The following is an 18,021-nucleotide window of genomic DNA, read 5'->3' on the forward strand; positions in this document are numbered from 1 at the left end:
AATTGAAAGAACCCTTCTATATAATTATACTTTAATTTCGTTTTTATATTTCGAATAATGCAAATAAAGGTGCCGTAGCTATTATTTTTTTTAAATTATTTTTTTAGACATTGAAACGATATGGAAAAAATATAATTTCTAATAAATAATAAGCAATATAGGTTAGAGGTCTTTGAAAGAAAAATTCTAAGCAAGATTTTCGCACCATGGAAGAATGATCAAACCGGGTATTCGAGGAATAGACACACTCAAGAACTCCAGGACCTTTTCCAAGGTCATAATATCACAAAGGAAATCTCAGTTAGAAGACTGAAAGGGGCAGGACAGCATGGAGAAAACAGGGATCAATAATAATAAGGACTGCAATCGAAAATAACCCGACAGAAAAACGACCTTTGGGAAGGTCTCGTTTAACATTGGAAGACTGTATATAGTTAGAAATTTGAAAGTGCTGGAGAAGTAGCGGATGACAGAAGCAGACGGAGGAAAATATGCTTGCATGACTATTGACTAGTCTTGAAACCCCCTCCCCCTAAAAAAAGGTAAGCAAAATATTATTAATATGCAATGCACATCAATAAAGTTTTTTTTTCATTAAAATGTGCAATGTAATATTTATTTATTTATTTTTTATTATTAAACAAACTATCCGCGGCATCTGTGGCCAATACATTTGATATATATTCATACATTACATAATACCAAAATGTATAATACAAATAATAACGTTTTAATATAATATTGTTCTGTAGACTAAATATTATATTTTAACACGATTATTTTGGCGTATTGTTAATAATAACATTTTGCCGGTTGGTTAAAATATCGAGAAATACGGATAAATAACACCGCCGGTGTACCCAAATTGTCTATCCGTAACGCCGTGTGATCATAATTATATTACCATTTACCGTACTTTATCAACGAGTACCCCATAGCCATTATTGGTGGGTTTAAGACGTCCCACTTGTATTTGTCGTCTCCGTCTTTCGAATAACGCACAATATAGTAAGTTTACGGTCAACAGTACTCAATCTAACCTAATAATATACAATTTTAAGGTAAGAACGTCATAAGAATTATGTTTGAACTAAAACTATAACCAACTAATACTGTTTGTACAAAAATAATTGATTGTTTTTATGAAATTAAATATTAAATATTCAATAATCAAGTATTTGAACTGAGCCACTAACATTTAAATTTAATTACTAACGACCTCGTTTTTTTTATACTCAATAATGCTTTAATTTTTATTCGAAGCGAGATTAAATTTAAAAATCATAAAATTATACTTACGAAATAATCAATTAAAAATACGCAATATTTTATTGCTAAAAATTTTTGTACGAGGATATAAATTTAGGTTTAAGACCATAGTCATGGTATAATAATATTATAAGTACGAGATTAATAACATTCTTTTGAAAATAAATTGTATTTTTTTAATGCCGAACATATCATAATAATATATATGCGGCGTCTGATTTTTTTTTTTCAATCGAACAAAATATATATTCTCGGGCGTAATCCTCACCACTTGAAAGAGTTCAGGCATCCAACGCCAATACAAATAATAATATATTATTTATATCTTATAAGAGTAATAAATAAGTGTATCATTACTATACGCTTTCGTCACTATATAATATATTGGTTGACAACTCTGTGAATATTGTTTTGTTGTTATTATTTCCAAGTTGGAAAGTTTCCAATAAAGACACCGATACGCACTTTTATATGTGTCAAGATCACCGTTCCTGTTCCGGTTAATCACGAAGAACAATAAATAATTGCTTATTTTATCGTTTTAAAGTTACGAACTGGACATTTTTATTTTTTTTTCTCCACCATACTAGTTAGGTACTACTATATATCTACGTATTATTACAATACGTTCGTGTTGAGTTAACGGTTATTGGTCTCTTCGGCACTTATTGGCTCCCGCCTCTATCCCGCCCCCCCAATTCGTGCACATTCGACGTTTCGCGATGGTAATATATTTAGTTTTAATTTTTAATATCCATAGAGATATTTATACGGATGCATTTAACTATGTTTATTTCGATACTACGAGCAAAGAGCGATTATACGTAACACGCGCACTCGGTTCGAGTACAGAGACCATCGATATAATATTATGACGACGAGCTGTAATATTTTACCTGCAGTCATCGGGTGACGAGAGAGATATTTTCCACTTGATGGTTATTGTACTGATTGTTATTACACAATGTCGACGCGGGCCGATTAAAATGAAAAAAAAAACCGACAAGGGAACTTTGGTACTTTCCGATTATGATGATTCGGTTGCTCGTAATATTATTATTGGCAAGATAATTATTATTCACGCACCGTCGTACCTAAATATAACATTTTGCACATATCACAAACAATATTATGTATATTTCGTATCTATATAATTCATTATTATATTAATATTTTTTCACGACATTCGTTCACCATATTTATATACGTACCTACGTCATAATATTGTATTGATCGTGAACTTAATGTTGCACCCGCGTGTTACGAACCTTCGATCGATACAATCGCTGGAACTAGAATATTAATAGGTCGAGGATCTGTTGGGAGTCCAATCAAATTATATTAAGTACCTACTTAATTATGCATTAAAACTCAAAATTATGCAACACCATTATATTATAATATTATACTCACTATTATAGTTCCAACATTCTCGGAGAGCGGACTCATTGTTCCTTATCAACTGTATTATTATAATACAATATGTGCTTTACCTTTTACCGGCTGGATGTGATGTAGCGAAACAAATATAAACTTGATTGTATGTTAAAACTTAAAAGTTTATAACACCATAATATAATATTATATACTCACTATTATAGTCCTAAGTCTTAACCCACATTATCAGAGAGCGGTCGTTACACTACACATTGTTTCTTATAAACTGTATTATAAATTAATCATAATATCATATATGTTTTAAAGTTTAATTCAATAAAAAAAACGGTTTCCTATGACGTTCATTTCATCTCTATAGACTTCGACGATGATGACCAAACGACACGCACCATCTGAAGTGTGTAGTTAATTTTACCTGTTGATGTGACGTAGTGAGACGAAATTTGTATTAATTAATTTGTATATTTTATATGTACTTGATTATACATTAAAACTTAGACGCATACAACGACACCATACTATTATATACTCACTATAGTCTTAACCCACATTCTATGAGACCGGTCGTAACACTACTCATTGTTTCTTATCAACTGTATTGTTATAAATACATCTATATATGAACCATAATATTTGTTTTAAAGTTTAACTCGATAAAAGTAACAGTTTCCTATGACGTTCATTTCATCTGTTTTGACGTCGACAAGGACGGCCAATCGACTCGGGCCATCAGCAATGTGTTCTTAATTTAACCATTTTAACCCACTGATGTGCTGCAGCGTAACACTTTAGACACATCGGCGGAAATGTTCACAGTTATTGGAATGTATATAGAGGAACAGGCGAAGTAAATAACGAACAAATACAAACGATTATTATAAGTTAACAATTAGCATATCTTTATTGGAAACATTAAAGAAGCTGAATTGTACAACGGGGTTAAAATTAATTTTAAATTAAAAGAATTTAGGTTGAATAACATAGTTATCATTATGATAATTTGTTTTCATATAAATAAAACATTGTTTTACACACTAATAAATACAGACAGGCCGCATGTGTGTCGCAAATGATGATGTAGATGTATGGTTGATGCTGCTGTTTGGTGTGTACGTGGTGTTTTATGATACATTTCGAAAAAAAATAAAAATATTGTAGTACATTTTTTTAAAGTTTTATTACAAATAAGTTAAATTTTGTTTAGAAGTCGCCTTCTGGGTGGAGGTCGAATCTGGGTGGGAAGGCGAATCCGTCGAATTGTGGTTTAACGGGCGGCCTGTGTCCCTATAAAAGAAACAAATAAAACAAAAACACGTTTAAAAATGTTCAATAATTGCCTGAACGCATGTAATAATTTTAATATGAACAAAATGTATTATTAATAAAAGTCTAGGTCATGTGCGATAACTTTTATTGGATTGATCGTGCTACATGCATAAAACAAATAAATAAAACATTAAATTCGTAACTGATAGTAATTTTCATTTTTCAAATAACGTTAAACCGAAATCAGGTCTATGATAGTATAGCTAAATGGGCATTTTGTTAGGAATTAAAAATATTTATTTCACAAACATATCGTATGATTATTAATAATTCGAATTATTTCGTAATCGGAGTATTCAACACTTATATTATTAGAAATGTAAAATAGTCAAATGCAAGTTAGAATAGGACCGTATCAAGTCATGTTGATTGTGCGGTTCAAATCGGTGAAAAAACATTCTAACCGAGTACATGACTCGTCAACTACAAATCTAGTCTATCCGACTTACAAATAAATAAATAGATAGAATCAAGATTTTACTCCAATGGTAGCACCTTTCGTGGCTTTTGAGGCTGGAATAATAATGATTCTATTAGCTCGCTATATGGATAACGCGCAACAATGCATCGTACAATTGAGACAATTAGGATGGAAGGTATCAATTTTATTTTAAAATTATGTTAGCAATTTCAATATAGAACTGCTCAGAAAGTTATAGGACAGGTGTCTATCATCCCAATTTTACGATACATCGAACTTTTTTCTAGTGAACACGTCATTTAACGTGCGTCAATTAAGTCGAATGAACATGTACAAATCGCCATGTATAAATACGTCGTCATAAAAATTTATAATTATACATTTTTAATTATTAAATGTGAGAAACACTTACAATTGGGCTTCCGCCTCGTGCTGTAGATCCTGATCTGCCCTTTGTTCTGAACTTTGCAATTGCTTGTTCAGCTAGATCGGCTCTTTCTTCAGCCTCTTCCAGTTCTTGTTGGGCCTTACGGAACTTAGCCAAGTTGAGTGCGGCAATTTCTTCGGCCTCTTCGATCTGTCTCTTGTATGTCTTGATCTTTTGTTGCAGTTTGTCAACCAAGTCTTGCATGCGCTCATGGTTCTTTCTGTCTTCGTCTCCTTGGAAGCTCAACTCCTTAATTCTACGTTCAGATTTTCTTAGGTTCTTTTGCGCATCGGCGTGTCTGCGTTGTTCACCATCCAACTCATTTTCCAATTCTCGTACCCTTTGTTCGAGTTTCTGAATAGCTTTCTTACCGCCCTTCAATGCATTATTTTCAGCTTCATCTAATCTTACCTAAAAATATTAAATAAGTATTAAATACAATGACATCATACTTTAAAAATTAAAACAGTACATTAAAATAAAAAATTATTATTTTAATCATGCTTACTTGTAATTCCTTGATTTGTGTTTCAAGAGCTTTCCTAAGTTTTTCTTGGGTTTGTGCGTGGTCTTGTTCGGCTCTGAGTTCATCAGCAAGTCTGGCAGCGTCTACCATTGCCTTCTTGGCCTTTTCTTCGGAGTTCTTGGCTTCATTCAATAACTCGTCTAAGTCAGACTGTATACAAATAAATACATTATTAATAAGCTTTATACTTGGAAAATATTCAATTTATGTTATAATATTACATGTAAGGTTTGTAGTTCTCCTTCCAATTTCCTCTTGGCAGCAGAAATGGAGGTAGCCTGTGCGGAAAGTTCATTGAGCTGTTCATGAGCATCAGCCAATTCTTGTTCAACTTGTCTCCTGCCACGGTCAGATTGTTCCAATAAGGTTCTGGATTCTTCCACTTCGTTTTGTAATGCGTTCGCTCGTCTTTCGGAGATTCCTAATTGTTCTCTGGCATCTTCTCTAGCCCTAGATTCTTCTTCGAGAGCAGTTTGTACATCCTTCAATTGTTGTTGATACCGCTTAATGTTCTTTTGGGCTTCAGCATTAGCCTTGTTAGCGTGGTCTAAAGCAATTTCAAGTTCATTGATGTCAGCTTCCAACTTCTTCTTCATTCTAAGAGCTTCAGCCTTTCCTTTAGCTTCAGCTTCCAAGCTAGCTTGCATAGAGTCTAAAGCACGTTGGTGGTTTTTCCTAAAACAATATAGGTTGTATGCGTTATGTACATTTCAACACTTTCAAATCTTACTTATATATAATTTCAGTATTGCATTAAATGTTAATTTAAGTATATAAAAATATTCATCATTTCTAGAATCACTTTGCTAGGTATAAATATTTTAGCGATTTTATTTTACCTGGTATTTTCGAATTCCTCTTCTTTCTCTTGGATACGTCTGTCAATTTCTTGTCTAACTTGAGACAGTTCCAATTGTGCTCTCAATACTTTGTTCTCTTCTTGTTCTAATGCTGCTTCAGCTTCTTCTAATGCAGCCTGGAGTTCATCCTTCTCTACTTCCAATCGTTTGCGTTGTTTTTCAATTTCATGGATGTTTCTGCCACCTTCACCAATTTGATCAAGAAGATCCTTGACTTCATCTATTCAAATTAAAATAGTATTAATATTGCACACTATAATACACTACACATTCAAATAAAGTATAAAACTTACCAGCTAGATTCTTGTTTTCACGTCTGACTCCTTCCAATTGTTCTTGAGCTTCTTCATAGGCTCCCTTAAGACGGAAGAGTTCAGTGGAATAGTTTCTGCATTCTTTCTGGCTTGCATCTAATTCAGCTGCTAAGTCATCAACCTTGAGTTTCCATTCTCCAATGATCTTGTCAATGGCCTTGGCCTTCTTTTCAGCGGCATTAGCAATTGCTGTCGCTCTGTCAACTTCCAATTGTAAGTCTTCGACTTCAGTTGCCAAACGTTGTTTCGTTTTCTCTAAAGCAATAACCTTTTGGTTGAGTGACTCAATGGTCTCTTCAGCTTCAGCGAGACGAGCTTGCAATTTGCGTCTAAGAAAATAAAAGTTATGCGATTAGTATATATATATATTAGATTTAAAAATACTATAATATGTCTACACAGGTTTTAAATCCATAACATAGTATATTTAATTTTTGCAAATGTGAATAGAAGAATACTTACTTAGCTTCCTCAAGTTCTTCAACTCTGGCAATACCCTCAGATTCATATTTGGTACGCCATAATTGAACTTCAGCATTAGCCTTGCTCAATTGTCTTTGAATGTCAGCCTTAGCTTCAGCTTCTTCTTCCAATTGTTCACGAATGTTGTCAATATCGTGTTCCAAGTTTCTGAATTTACCCAAAAGTGTAGCACGTTCCTAAATAAAATTGAATAATATCCATTAATATTATAAGTAAAAGTGCAATAAGTTTTTATATAAAAATATTTACCCTTCCTTCTTCATCAGCCAGTCTCTTAGTATCTTCGAGTTGGGTGGTGAGAGAAATCTTGATCTTAGCCAACTGAGAAACCTGTGATTCGGCTTCTTCCAGTTGACGAAGTAAGTCGGAGTTTTCAATGCTCAACTTCTTCTTGGCAGCATCAAAGTCATTCAATGTGCGGTTGGTTTCATCAAGTTTACCTTGAACTTCGTTCAACTGGTGTTGTACTTGTTTGTAGATCTTTTCAGTCTGGGCCTAATATTATAAATTCGAAATAAATTAGAATCCTATCATACATTATTTATAGAACAGAAAATGAACACGAACACGAAACAATTATTTGAACACATTTTACAAGTATTAGTACATATTGGAATAAGACATCATCATACATTTACAACGCACACTTTAAATCTAAGTTATTTTATCGTCACAGAAAACGTATTACTCAGCACATTTTAACTGGAACATAAATATTTTAAACTGTCGTTACTAAATTCTATGTTTATAAAATATGTTAGTAACTTATGATAAAAAAATTGTATTATTTTGACTATTTATAATGTAATATTATAATATTTGCCTGCTAATAATGACGAATTTTAAAACTTTCAACAACGAAGCTTCTATTACATACATAAAGTTAAGTGCAAAAATAAATTTAAAGATTAATTAATGTGAAGCAATTTTTTTTTTGAATTATTATTCGAATGTTCTTTTTTGCCAAAGCAGTACATCATTTGTTTTTTTCAACCAACCTTTTCGTTAGAAATGTGGTCTAAGCTTGCACGTGTGTCATTCAATTCACACAAGAACTGGCATTTATCCTTCTCAGCTCTAATAATCAATACAATATTATTTTTATTTACATTTTAAACTATCGTTGCATTTAAAAATAAATATTATATTTATATATTCATTTATTTCAGATTCGTCACTTTAAACCGACCAAGTAATATATTTAATTGCTTCTGTGGTACCTACTGATTATCTCATCAAGATCTTAATACACTAATTAAATAATAGATAAAAATGAATTTATTTTAAACAGGAATAAACATGCTTTTGAAGTTTGTTTTCATTGATTTACAAATGAGGATAAAACATGGTCATGCAACATATACAAACACTGAACCTCAGTGTTTTTTCTACCTTTTCTCTAGATATTAAATCAACAGCAGCTCTAGTGTTGTTTAAGTCGTTGGCAAGATAATGTGAATGGTGCTCAGCCCTAATTTGATAAAATTTATATTATTTTCAATCGTTAATACAACAATTTACATTAGACAGATAATATCAATAAATTAAAAAATGATTTAATAATTAATAAAACTTACTTTTCTCAATTACTTAGTGTATAATTTAATTTATTTAATACTAATAAAATATTCTAGTTCTTGGAAGTTTAATTATTTAAAATTATTATTTTTAACGCTAAATGTCGTAACGATTATGTATTTCAAATAGTTTATGGATAAAGCACCCAAAAATAATTAAATCATATCAGTGGGGAATGTATATTATTCAATATTATAATATTGAATTTATTAGCTGATATGTAAATTTTTTAAATAGTAAAAATACGAAAATTACTTGGTCTTGAGTTTGTTCAACTGGTCGATTTGGTCACCCATCTCTGCAACAGCATCATTGTGCTTCTTGCGTAAGTTGGCTAAGGTAGCTTCGTGTTGAATGTTAGCTTCCTCCAAATCACGACGGAGTTTGCTCATCTCAGCTTCACGTTTCTTGTTCAACTCAATTTGAGCGGAAGTAGCACCACCAGCTTCTTCAAGGCGTTCACCCAACTCTTCCAATTCACGGGCAAGATCAGCGCGTTGCTTCTCAGCCTATCAATAATATAAATATATATATTGATTAGTAAAAATGCGTATCTTACATTAAATCGTAAGACCAAATCCAAAAATGTAAACGTTATTTTTCAATTGTTATTAGTTGTTACCTTAGCGCGGGCTTGTCTTTCGGCTTCAACCTCTTCTTCGAGTTCTTCGATTCTCGACTGAAACGGAAATTATGAATATTAATTAAAAATTAAAAGTTGCAATTAAGTAAAGTATCTAATATCATACTTTTCAAAATATAAAATAATATATTAAATCACTTACTTGAAGTTCTTTGATTTGTTTTTGTTGTTTGCCAACTAAAGCTTGTTCATCTTCTAGTTTAGCAGTAAGGGAAGCCAATTCCTTGTCTTTCCTTTGAATTGTTTGTTCAAGTTCTTTTTTGTTGCGTTCCAAATCAGAAACAGCTTCTTGGGTAAGTTTCAAGTCTCCTTCGGTCTTCCTCTTACCCTTTTCAATATCACCTCGTAATTTCTTTTCACGTTCTAACGAATCTTCCAACTCGTCCAAAGTTTGTTCCAACTTGTTCTTAACTTTGTTAAGATGGTTGATTTTGTCTTCAGCCGCCTATATTCAAATAATGAGCAATTATTTAGTCAATTAATGTATTCGAAAGTTAATAAAAATTGTGAATTAGGTATTAATCTGAAATGTTTAAACTGACCTGTAATTCTTCGGCAGTTTTCTGGGCGGTTTCACCAGACAATTTCTTTTCTTTGTTCAACTTGTTGATAAGTTCGTCTTGGTGAGCAATTTCATCATTCAAGTTGCGAATTTGGTGATCTTTGGATGCCTTATCTTGATCGGACTTTTGAATAGAAAGTTCCAAATCTTCGACATCTTTTTTGAGTCCAGCATTTTCTTGTTCCAACTTCTTTTTCTGTTGGAACAGTTGGTTACGCGCATCTTCTTCCTGGGTTAACCTCTCTTGGGTTTCCTATAATACATTTTGAAAATCTTAGCAAGACGTACATTATTAATACATATATAAATTATTTGAATTCGTAGAATATACGTAACAAATTTATGTTGTATGTCTTTTGCATGTATAATTATATATATGTCTATCTAAATAGGTAAGAGTTTTCAGAGTAAAAAATACAAAAATAATTTGTCTGTAAGTTTTTATAAAATAAGATATTCTGTAAAAGAGTAATATATTCTTAATATTTAAAAGAGAAATATGATTGCAGTATTTTTTTGAATGTCTGCCAAATCTAATTAAAAAAATAAATACTTCGAGTAATACTAATAGTTTGAATACTCATCGGTGCATGTCAAAATCACGTGGGTATAAATTATACAAATTAAACAGGTTAATGAAGTACATGTTTAAAGAATTTTACTTGATTAATGCCGTTTACACATAAACCAATGTTATCCAGATGTTTTGATAATGACCCAACAGTCAACGCGTTTGATTTAATCATTTATTTTGGGAATATTTTCAACATATCTATAGAGGTCGGTATGTTGGCATTTTTACTAAAATAACGATGAAATCAGATTACGAAACCTATACTATAGTATGCCTCTATGTAAACGTGTATTATGTTCAACATTTCAAACACAAACTCTTTTAATGAAACATTTATAAATACACAATTAAAATAAAAAGAGTAATATTTACAATTTTAGTAATGTAACATTCTATGATACGTAATAAATCGGACAATTTTACTTCTTGAATTAATGAAATGCAATGTTATAGAAATAAACTCTTTTACAACTACTTACATTTTAATAAAATATCTAAACAAGCACACAACTTTGAAAAAATGTATAAATTGTATAATTATTCTATTTAATATAAGTTTAACTAACTGTTAACGTATTCAAGCGTCTATATTTAATACACCGAAAGAGCGAAAAACTAATATATTTCTATATATTCCATATATTTGTTTTGCCTATAAGTGTACTTTATATTGTATAGGACTGTATTTTTCTAATACAGCAATACAGCATATATTTACAAGCATATACAACCTATCAATTTAAACAAAATTATTTAATCACCAACCAAATGTAATATAATGTAAGTATTTTTAACTTAGATAATATCGTTAAGTAAATATGGCGATGTATAAAATATTAAATAAAAGTGCCGACCAAGCAGCGTTTCTTTTTTAATTTAAATTAAATAGTATACTATAGTGTATAAATTAAAATTCAACATTCTTAAATAATAATTATTAAAGTTACAAACAAAACATCGCCGAGTGATGTAGGTATTTACTTTTTAGAAATCCTTAATTTTGCATATTATTTATTTTTAAATATCTAATATTATAATATTGTATTAAATAACATGCAATAAATAAAATTTTTCGTTTTCATACAGCAGAATATTAATCTATTTCCAGGTACATTGCGTGTAGGCACGTGTTATCGCATGTCCCCCACCCCCCATGACGGGATTTATGGGCCTTTTCGTTGCCAGCGAATTTTTCCAACATGTCGTGAAATCTATGTTATGAAAGAGGGAGAAGGAGATCCGATGTTCCATGGTAATATTATTATGGAGGCGTTGAAACTAGGATTATTCATCGAACTTTAAAATAGACCACCAGAAGTGACTCGTGGGATATTTTTTCACGCCGCTTATGTCGCATGGAACTATTCATGGATGATAAATATAACATAATATTAACATTTTTAAAGTTTATATTCTGCAAAATGTATAATCGTTATGGGTTATTTTAATACTGGAAATCGTTGTAGCAATTTATTACGCTTGCTGTCAAAGTGCTTGCTCGGTCCAAAGCTTAGTTAAAATAATATGTATTTTTAATTTTAGTGTTCTTTTAATATTATAAACTTATGAAATAGTTAGGTATTTTATTTTTTTGCATTTTACGTTTATTATATTTAATTTAATATGTTTTAGTTGAATTTTAAAAATGAGCATTAGAGTTCTTTATATTAGAAAATCCATCTTATGTAAAAAGACTAACTAAAACACGTTACTCGTAAAGCATGTTAAGTACATTATTATTTATTGATACTTCTCGTTAAAATCTTAGTTTGAAACTTAAATATAAGAATACATTAATAATAATGCATATAATATTATTTAGGATTTTTAGAATTTTATTTTCTATAATGTTTTGAATTCTTTCACACTTTAAGACATAGATTTCAAATTTAATAATATAAATAATTAATACCTATTTATGTGTTATTACTGCCTTCAATATAGTTAAGAAAGTTAATAAGAACTACTTAAGCACATACTTGAATATCAATCTATTTCGAATGATTTCAATTGCGAATTTTTATACTAACTGCTTTAATATTTAATAAATGTAATTGAAATTGACTATACGTTCAGAAGCCAACGTCTTAAATTAATAAAACTGAATTGTAATCAACTTCGTTTTCAATCGTTTAAACTACTGTAAGTTATATTTTCCCACGACTGTATCGAATAAAATAAAAAAATAAAAACAATTGAAGCACTCACCGAAAGTTGAGATTCCAAGTCGCTCTTTTGTGCTGCCAATTTAGCTGCTCTTTCTTGGATGCTGGACGCACTTCCCTTTTCGCCTTCCAAAGATTGAAGTAGCTGTGTCTTCTCCGACAACAATTTGGTGTTGAGTGCTTCAAGTTCTTTGCGAAGTTTTTCTTCACGTTCAAATGCAACTGTGACTTTTTCTACTTCTTCTTCCAATCTCTGTTTAGAATTTTCCAAGTCTTTTAGTAACTCCATGGCGGCACTGGGTTATTACTAGGCTAGCACTGGGTTATTACTAGGCTAGCACTCGGGAAGGCAAGTGATGTGTCTAATGGACCAAGTGGTCGATGATGCCGAAGAGAGCGGCTATGTGGGTGGACCAGTAACGCGAGAATATTTTTGGTGGGGGTACTATATTGTGTAGAGTGCATATTTGGATGCAACATGGGTGGTGATATTTATATAAATTCTATTTAATATATTTATAATAATAGCAATTTTTTTTATTTTAGGATTATATTATTATTAATGGTTATTTGAAAACTTTTATTTTATTTTAAAAATGTTTAAATACTAAAAATATCAAATCCCGATGATATTAATATGTTTAAATAAATACAAATTTGAAAAAAAATCTATATTTAAATCAATGATTTTATAAACACATTCGTTTTCAAAACTAACTATGTTGGTATACGTTACAAGATTTTTTTATAAATACAATATAAATTAAACAGGATCTAAAAATAAAAACATTTGTCAGTTTTTTTTTAATTGATCTGTTTTATATTAGGTTTGGTATTTTTTCATTTATTATTATAAACTACTCGAATGGGGGTCAATTTATATATGGTATTGATATTGGTGATAATTTAAAGTTAATATGATCACATTTTTAGTAATATGATTTACTATAGCTACATAAATAATTATATATTATTGTTACATGTAAACATATTTGTAGAAAAATTATTTTTAACGTTTGTATGATTCATGTTTAGGTATGAGTTTAGAAATTAAATTGGGTATACATTATATTATTACATATGTTATACCATAAATAATTAAACATACTATTATATTATAAATATAAAAAGATTTTAGTATAAGATTAAAGATATCTAAATTTAATCATGATGTATTATTGAATTTCAAGGAACCTAAAAAAGATCTCTTATTTTTTGTGATATTTAAAACTTGAAATCCCATTAAAGCGATAATAACTACGATTTATCACAAATTCCATGTAGATTAATCCGGAATTCAGGAGATTAAATGTACATGGTATATATTTAAAATTCCAAAATTAAAAAGTGTAAAATACTTACTCTCAATTCATCTTCAATGTTGGCCACATTGAGTAATGGTTTGACACGAGACCACATCTTCCACCATGGCCACGACCTCAATTTCATGTATTTCCTTAAGCTTCTCTGGATAACCAATAGAGCCAATCTGTTCAAAAATAAAATCACTTGATAAAAAACTGTTTAAATGTTTGGTGAATCGGTTACACGATACCGTTAGCAAGTTTTAACATACAAATTAAAATAGAAATTGTAAAAATTTGTGAACATGATTTTTCTGTTCAGCCTATACAGAATATTCAGAAAGCGATATAATATCTACGCCATAAATAACTTGAGTATATTTTTACAAAATATCGTGGATACTATTACGATGACATAACAGCCATAACGCATAATATATTATATATATTTATAAATATACTCGCAAAATGTTTTTTTTAACGATTTATTGTTAGTATTTTCATATTTTTATTGAGCGTTGCAAGTTTACTAACCTCTGGTCTTGTAATTTCTTGAAATCTTTTCTGGCAATATAACCACGAATGTATGACTGCAACCATCCAATGATTTTGCTTAGCCGTTCATCACGTAATTCTTCCATCTGACCTAATACTCCAGCACGGAAGAATACCTATTGAATTCGTAGAAAAACCCAAAGAAAATCAAGTTAGATTAGTGAACAAAAGAAAGCTGTAGAGTTCAATCTCGACAAATGATATACGAACAATTTTGAACGAATATTTGTAAACATAAAATGAAGTTTATGGCAGTTTGTATATTATATTGATTATATAATTGATCACATTTAAACAAAAAATAAACATACAATCAATGTATGTATTGGCAAAAAATAAATTAACTGAAAAACTTCATTTTATGTAGTACCAGTTTCTTTTTTCATAATTAAATATTGTAAAACTCGTCAAAGCTATGAAACAAACACTTAAAAAATGAAGCAAAATTCTACTGTTAAATGATATCAATAGTAAAAAGCGGAATTTTCCATGCATGATAAATTTGTTTTCATAATTATTATATCCTGGGTTATTGAATTTTATCTTATAAATTAAATTTTTTGATAAAATATTTAACAAATAATGACGTTCACAATATAATGATGAAATATACGTAAAATATATTTGAAATTAAATGTTCTAAAAATATTGGACATTGACCACGACCTACATACATATGAGTCCACGAAATGAACAAACGTATACAAAATATTTCTTAACCTGTTAGTCTATTATATCCTATTAATGGCGTAATTCCGGACTGTAAAAGTGTATTATGTATTGCAAGACGTTATAATTTTGATATTTGTTGAACATACATAAACATTTTGGAGTACTTTATACAATATAGCCAATATAGGTACACCTTACCCACTATTATTTTTAGCAAAAATAATATTATGTTGTTTTATAGTTCGTAATAAATTTCTCAAATACAAAAAAATATATCTAACTAAGTACATATCATAAATCTTAGGGAAAAAAATCGGAATATTTTTTAGTTACTCTATTGACATTTTTAAACTTTTTTTTTGCGCATAATAATTGAATGATCATATTTACATAATATTTAAACATATTTTACTAGAGTGTATATAATATTTTGTACCCTGAACACTATAAATAGGCATCATACAGTTGGGTTTAAAATATACACGATGTGATTAGCGTTGTTAGGTCGTACGGTCAAATCAAACAAATCGATTTTGAAACATAGACAACCTCGAAAGTTGAAAATATCATTACATCCGACAGTTAGAATTTTCGAAACAAAGTTTATCAGCATAATATTGAAATGTTATACGTCAACAAATTGTATTTCGTCCACTTTAAGACCAAAATTACGCCACCATATGAATGTGATGGTATTATATTATATGCGTGAATCAAATTAATAATATAATGACGTCAAATAAACATATTGTCCCATAAGTATACCTTAGTGTTACCCAACCGGTATTGTTCTGGGTCGAGTTCAATTCCTTGCAAAATCGTTTTTGTCGCTTCTTCGGGCGACATTGAGTCTTTCACACCTTTTGGATACAGTATTTTGTATCTTTTGTGATGTGAGGCGAAGGGTATTTTTTAAAAATAAGCGGTGGAACATGTAAAAACCAAAAAACAAGCAAGGATAAAACAAAAAGGTATTGTTTTTTGTTTGCATTACAAATATAAATTGGTATACAAAACTTCTAAAGGAATTGTATAATAATACGTCTACTCGTTCGTAGGTTTATTCAATAGTATTATACTAGACTACGCACTACGTATATAAACTAGTAACTACAGTACTAAGGTCTAAGTGGGCGCATGCTGCCGCGGCTATTCTAATATTAGTAAAACATCGATGAGCGTCATTGAAGTAGATAAACAACTTTTTTATAAACGGCCAGCTTAACAATAAATAATCCTAGAGCCCAATATTGTATACAGCGAAAACCTTCAGCAAAAAGTTGCAAGAAGTTTATGCATAGTGTGAAGCAAAATGGCATAAATTAAGAAATTTCGCAAACGAAAATTCCTATATTGGTTTTGCTTTTTAAACATGCCTTAGTGTGGCCAAGCCTGAATTTATCTGGGTCCAACCCGACGTTTTCCAAAATGACGCCAGCGCATTTCTTTGGGTCAGTCTCCTTTTCCGCCGCAGCAGGAGCTAAGATCTTGTATCTATTGATTTGTTTATCGGTTTAAATAGAAATTAATAATAATAATTATAAAAAAAAAACACATTTAAATTATAATATGTTAAATTTCCATTTTCCACTACACTGCTGTTACATTTTGTAACATATATATATATCACTACATTGACGCTTAACAAACTGCAGGGTGTATGGTGCGGAATGCTAGGTAGGTAGGTTTGATCGTGCTGCATGCCAATAATAATTATTAATATCAAAAAGGGTTCACTCGAGGGTATCTAAATTACTAAATTTGGGTATTCTAATGGAAAATAATGACAGTTTTCGATAACTAGCCTTTGTGTGCCCAATACGGTAACTCTCCGGATCTAATTGGATTTCTTGGAGACATTTAGCTGCTGATGTTTTAGGATCAGGTTCCGAGGCCATAGTTGCGGGCGCTAAGATCATGTATCTTTTTACCAAATAAAATAAATTAATTTTAATAATTGTATATATAAATCACTTTGTGTATAGGATATAGGTAGGTATATTCGTATATTTAATATATTTTGACGATGGCTATATTAAATTATACTTGAAGGCAATTTAGAAATTCGATGTTCACTGATTGGGAATTTAACTGTTTAAAAAAAATGTGTACGAATAATATATTTTTAAAATTCATAACTAAATATTATGACTGAAAAATATAATAAATATAATAAGTGTTGTGATGCTTACCGCAATTTGAAGTCTGGGTATACCATTCTGTTGGGGAAACCTTTACGGCAAATACGGATACCTTCAAGTACACCGTTACATGTCAGCTGGTGCATTACCAAGTGAGAGTCAATCACACCTATGAAAAAATACGATTTCACGAGTTTTTATCAATCCATTACTTATCAAATATTATTCATGAATTAATCATATTAAAAGAAACTTACCAGGCTGTTTCAATTCATTGGGAATAATACAACGTACGAAATGAGGTTGTGTGCTCTTCAATGTTGTCATCAAGTTGTTCAATTGTTCCTATGATACACATACGAATATTAATAACAATACCTACCTATTAAACATTGTCATAAAAACAAAAACGAACAGAGAAAACAAAAATATACGTCTTGTTATCGTTGTACAAAACACGTTAAAACATAAAATTACAGCTAAAAATCGTACTTTTCAAGTTAAAACTTAAACCAAAAAAATCGTTGTTATAACATTATATTTTTACATAAAATTATGAAATAAAACGCTGATAGGTTTCGTGGAGCTTGAGTTTTGAGTATATACTCTCCCTCGTTCCACTGACCAACACATTTTATTATAAAACAAAAAGCAATAATGTACATCATTACATTTGGAAAACGATTTTGAACGGAGCTTTGTTTAATATTGTGTTCGTATAGACGTTTTCAATTTAAAATTTAATTAATATCAAACGGATATTGTATAATATTGATTAAAATTTGTTATTATGGTGAAAATAT

The 18,021-nt window shown here is 30.3% G+C and overlaps 1 protein-coding gene across 39 annotated transcripts in view; it reads right to left on the reverse strand.

Annotated features, from left to right (window-relative positions):
• Positions 1 to 3,539: 3,539 nt before the first annotated feature.
• The window catches only part of LOC132951682 (myosin heavy chain, muscle), a 28,691-nt gene continuing 14,209 nt past the window's right edge, over positions 3,540 to 18,021 (reverse strand). For 10 of the 39 annotated variants that reach the window (XM_061023518.1, XM_061023516.1, XM_061023520.1 and 7 more), the window contains exons 18-36: positions 17,476 to 17,563; positions 17,270 to 17,387; positions 16,454 to 16,571; positions 14,385 to 14,521; positions 13,909 to 14,035; positions 12,590 to 12,799; positions 9,788 to 10,060; positions 9,388 to 9,690; positions 9,225 to 9,281; positions 8,858 to 9,111; positions 8,023 to 8,101; positions 7,274 to 7,519; positions 7,004 to 7,200; positions 6,521 to 6,870; positions 6,207 to 6,447; positions 5,589 to 6,042; positions 5,350 to 5,517; positions 4,827 to 5,252; positions 3,540 to 3,951 (exon numbers count right to left, since the gene is read on the reverse strand). In XM_061023518.1, coding sequence (XP_060879501.1) covers positions 3,868 to 3,951; positions 4,827 to 5,252; positions 5,350 to 5,517; positions 5,589 to 6,042; positions 6,207 to 6,447; positions 6,521 to 6,870; positions 7,004 to 7,200; positions 7,274 to 7,519; positions 8,023 to 8,101; positions 8,858 to 9,111; positions 9,225 to 9,281; positions 9,388 to 9,690; positions 9,788 to 10,060; positions 12,590 to 12,799; positions 13,909 to 14,035; positions 14,385 to 14,521; positions 16,454 to 16,571; positions 17,270 to 17,387; positions 17,476 to 17,563 — 3,930 coding nt within the window. In that variant the 3' untranslated portion in view covers positions 3,540 to 3,867. Of the gene's footprint in view, positions 3,952 to 4,442; positions 4,507 to 4,826; positions 5,253 to 5,349; positions 5,518 to 5,588; positions 6,043 to 6,206; positions 6,448 to 6,520; positions 6,871 to 7,003; positions 7,201 to 7,273; positions 7,520 to 8,022; positions 8,102 to 8,416; positions 8,496 to 8,857; positions 9,112 to 9,224; positions 9,282 to 9,387; positions 9,691 to 9,787; positions 10,061 to 12,589; positions 12,800 to 13,908; positions 14,036 to 14,384; positions 14,522 to 15,842; positions 15,961 to 16,453; positions 16,572 to 16,882; positions 17,001 to 17,269; positions 17,388 to 17,475; positions 17,564 to 18,021 lie in introns of all 39 variants that reach the window. The other 29 variants (XM_061023532.1, XM_061023533.1, XM_061023529.1 and 26 more) reach the window with 6 other exon arrangements.

This window comes from Metopolophium dirhodum, chromosome 9, assembly GCF_019925205.1.
Source record: "Metopolophium dirhodum isolate CAU chromosome 9, ASM1992520v1, whole genome shotgun sequence".
NCBI lineage: Eukaryota > Metazoa > Arthropoda > Insecta > Hemiptera > Aphididae > Metopolophium > Metopolophium dirhodum.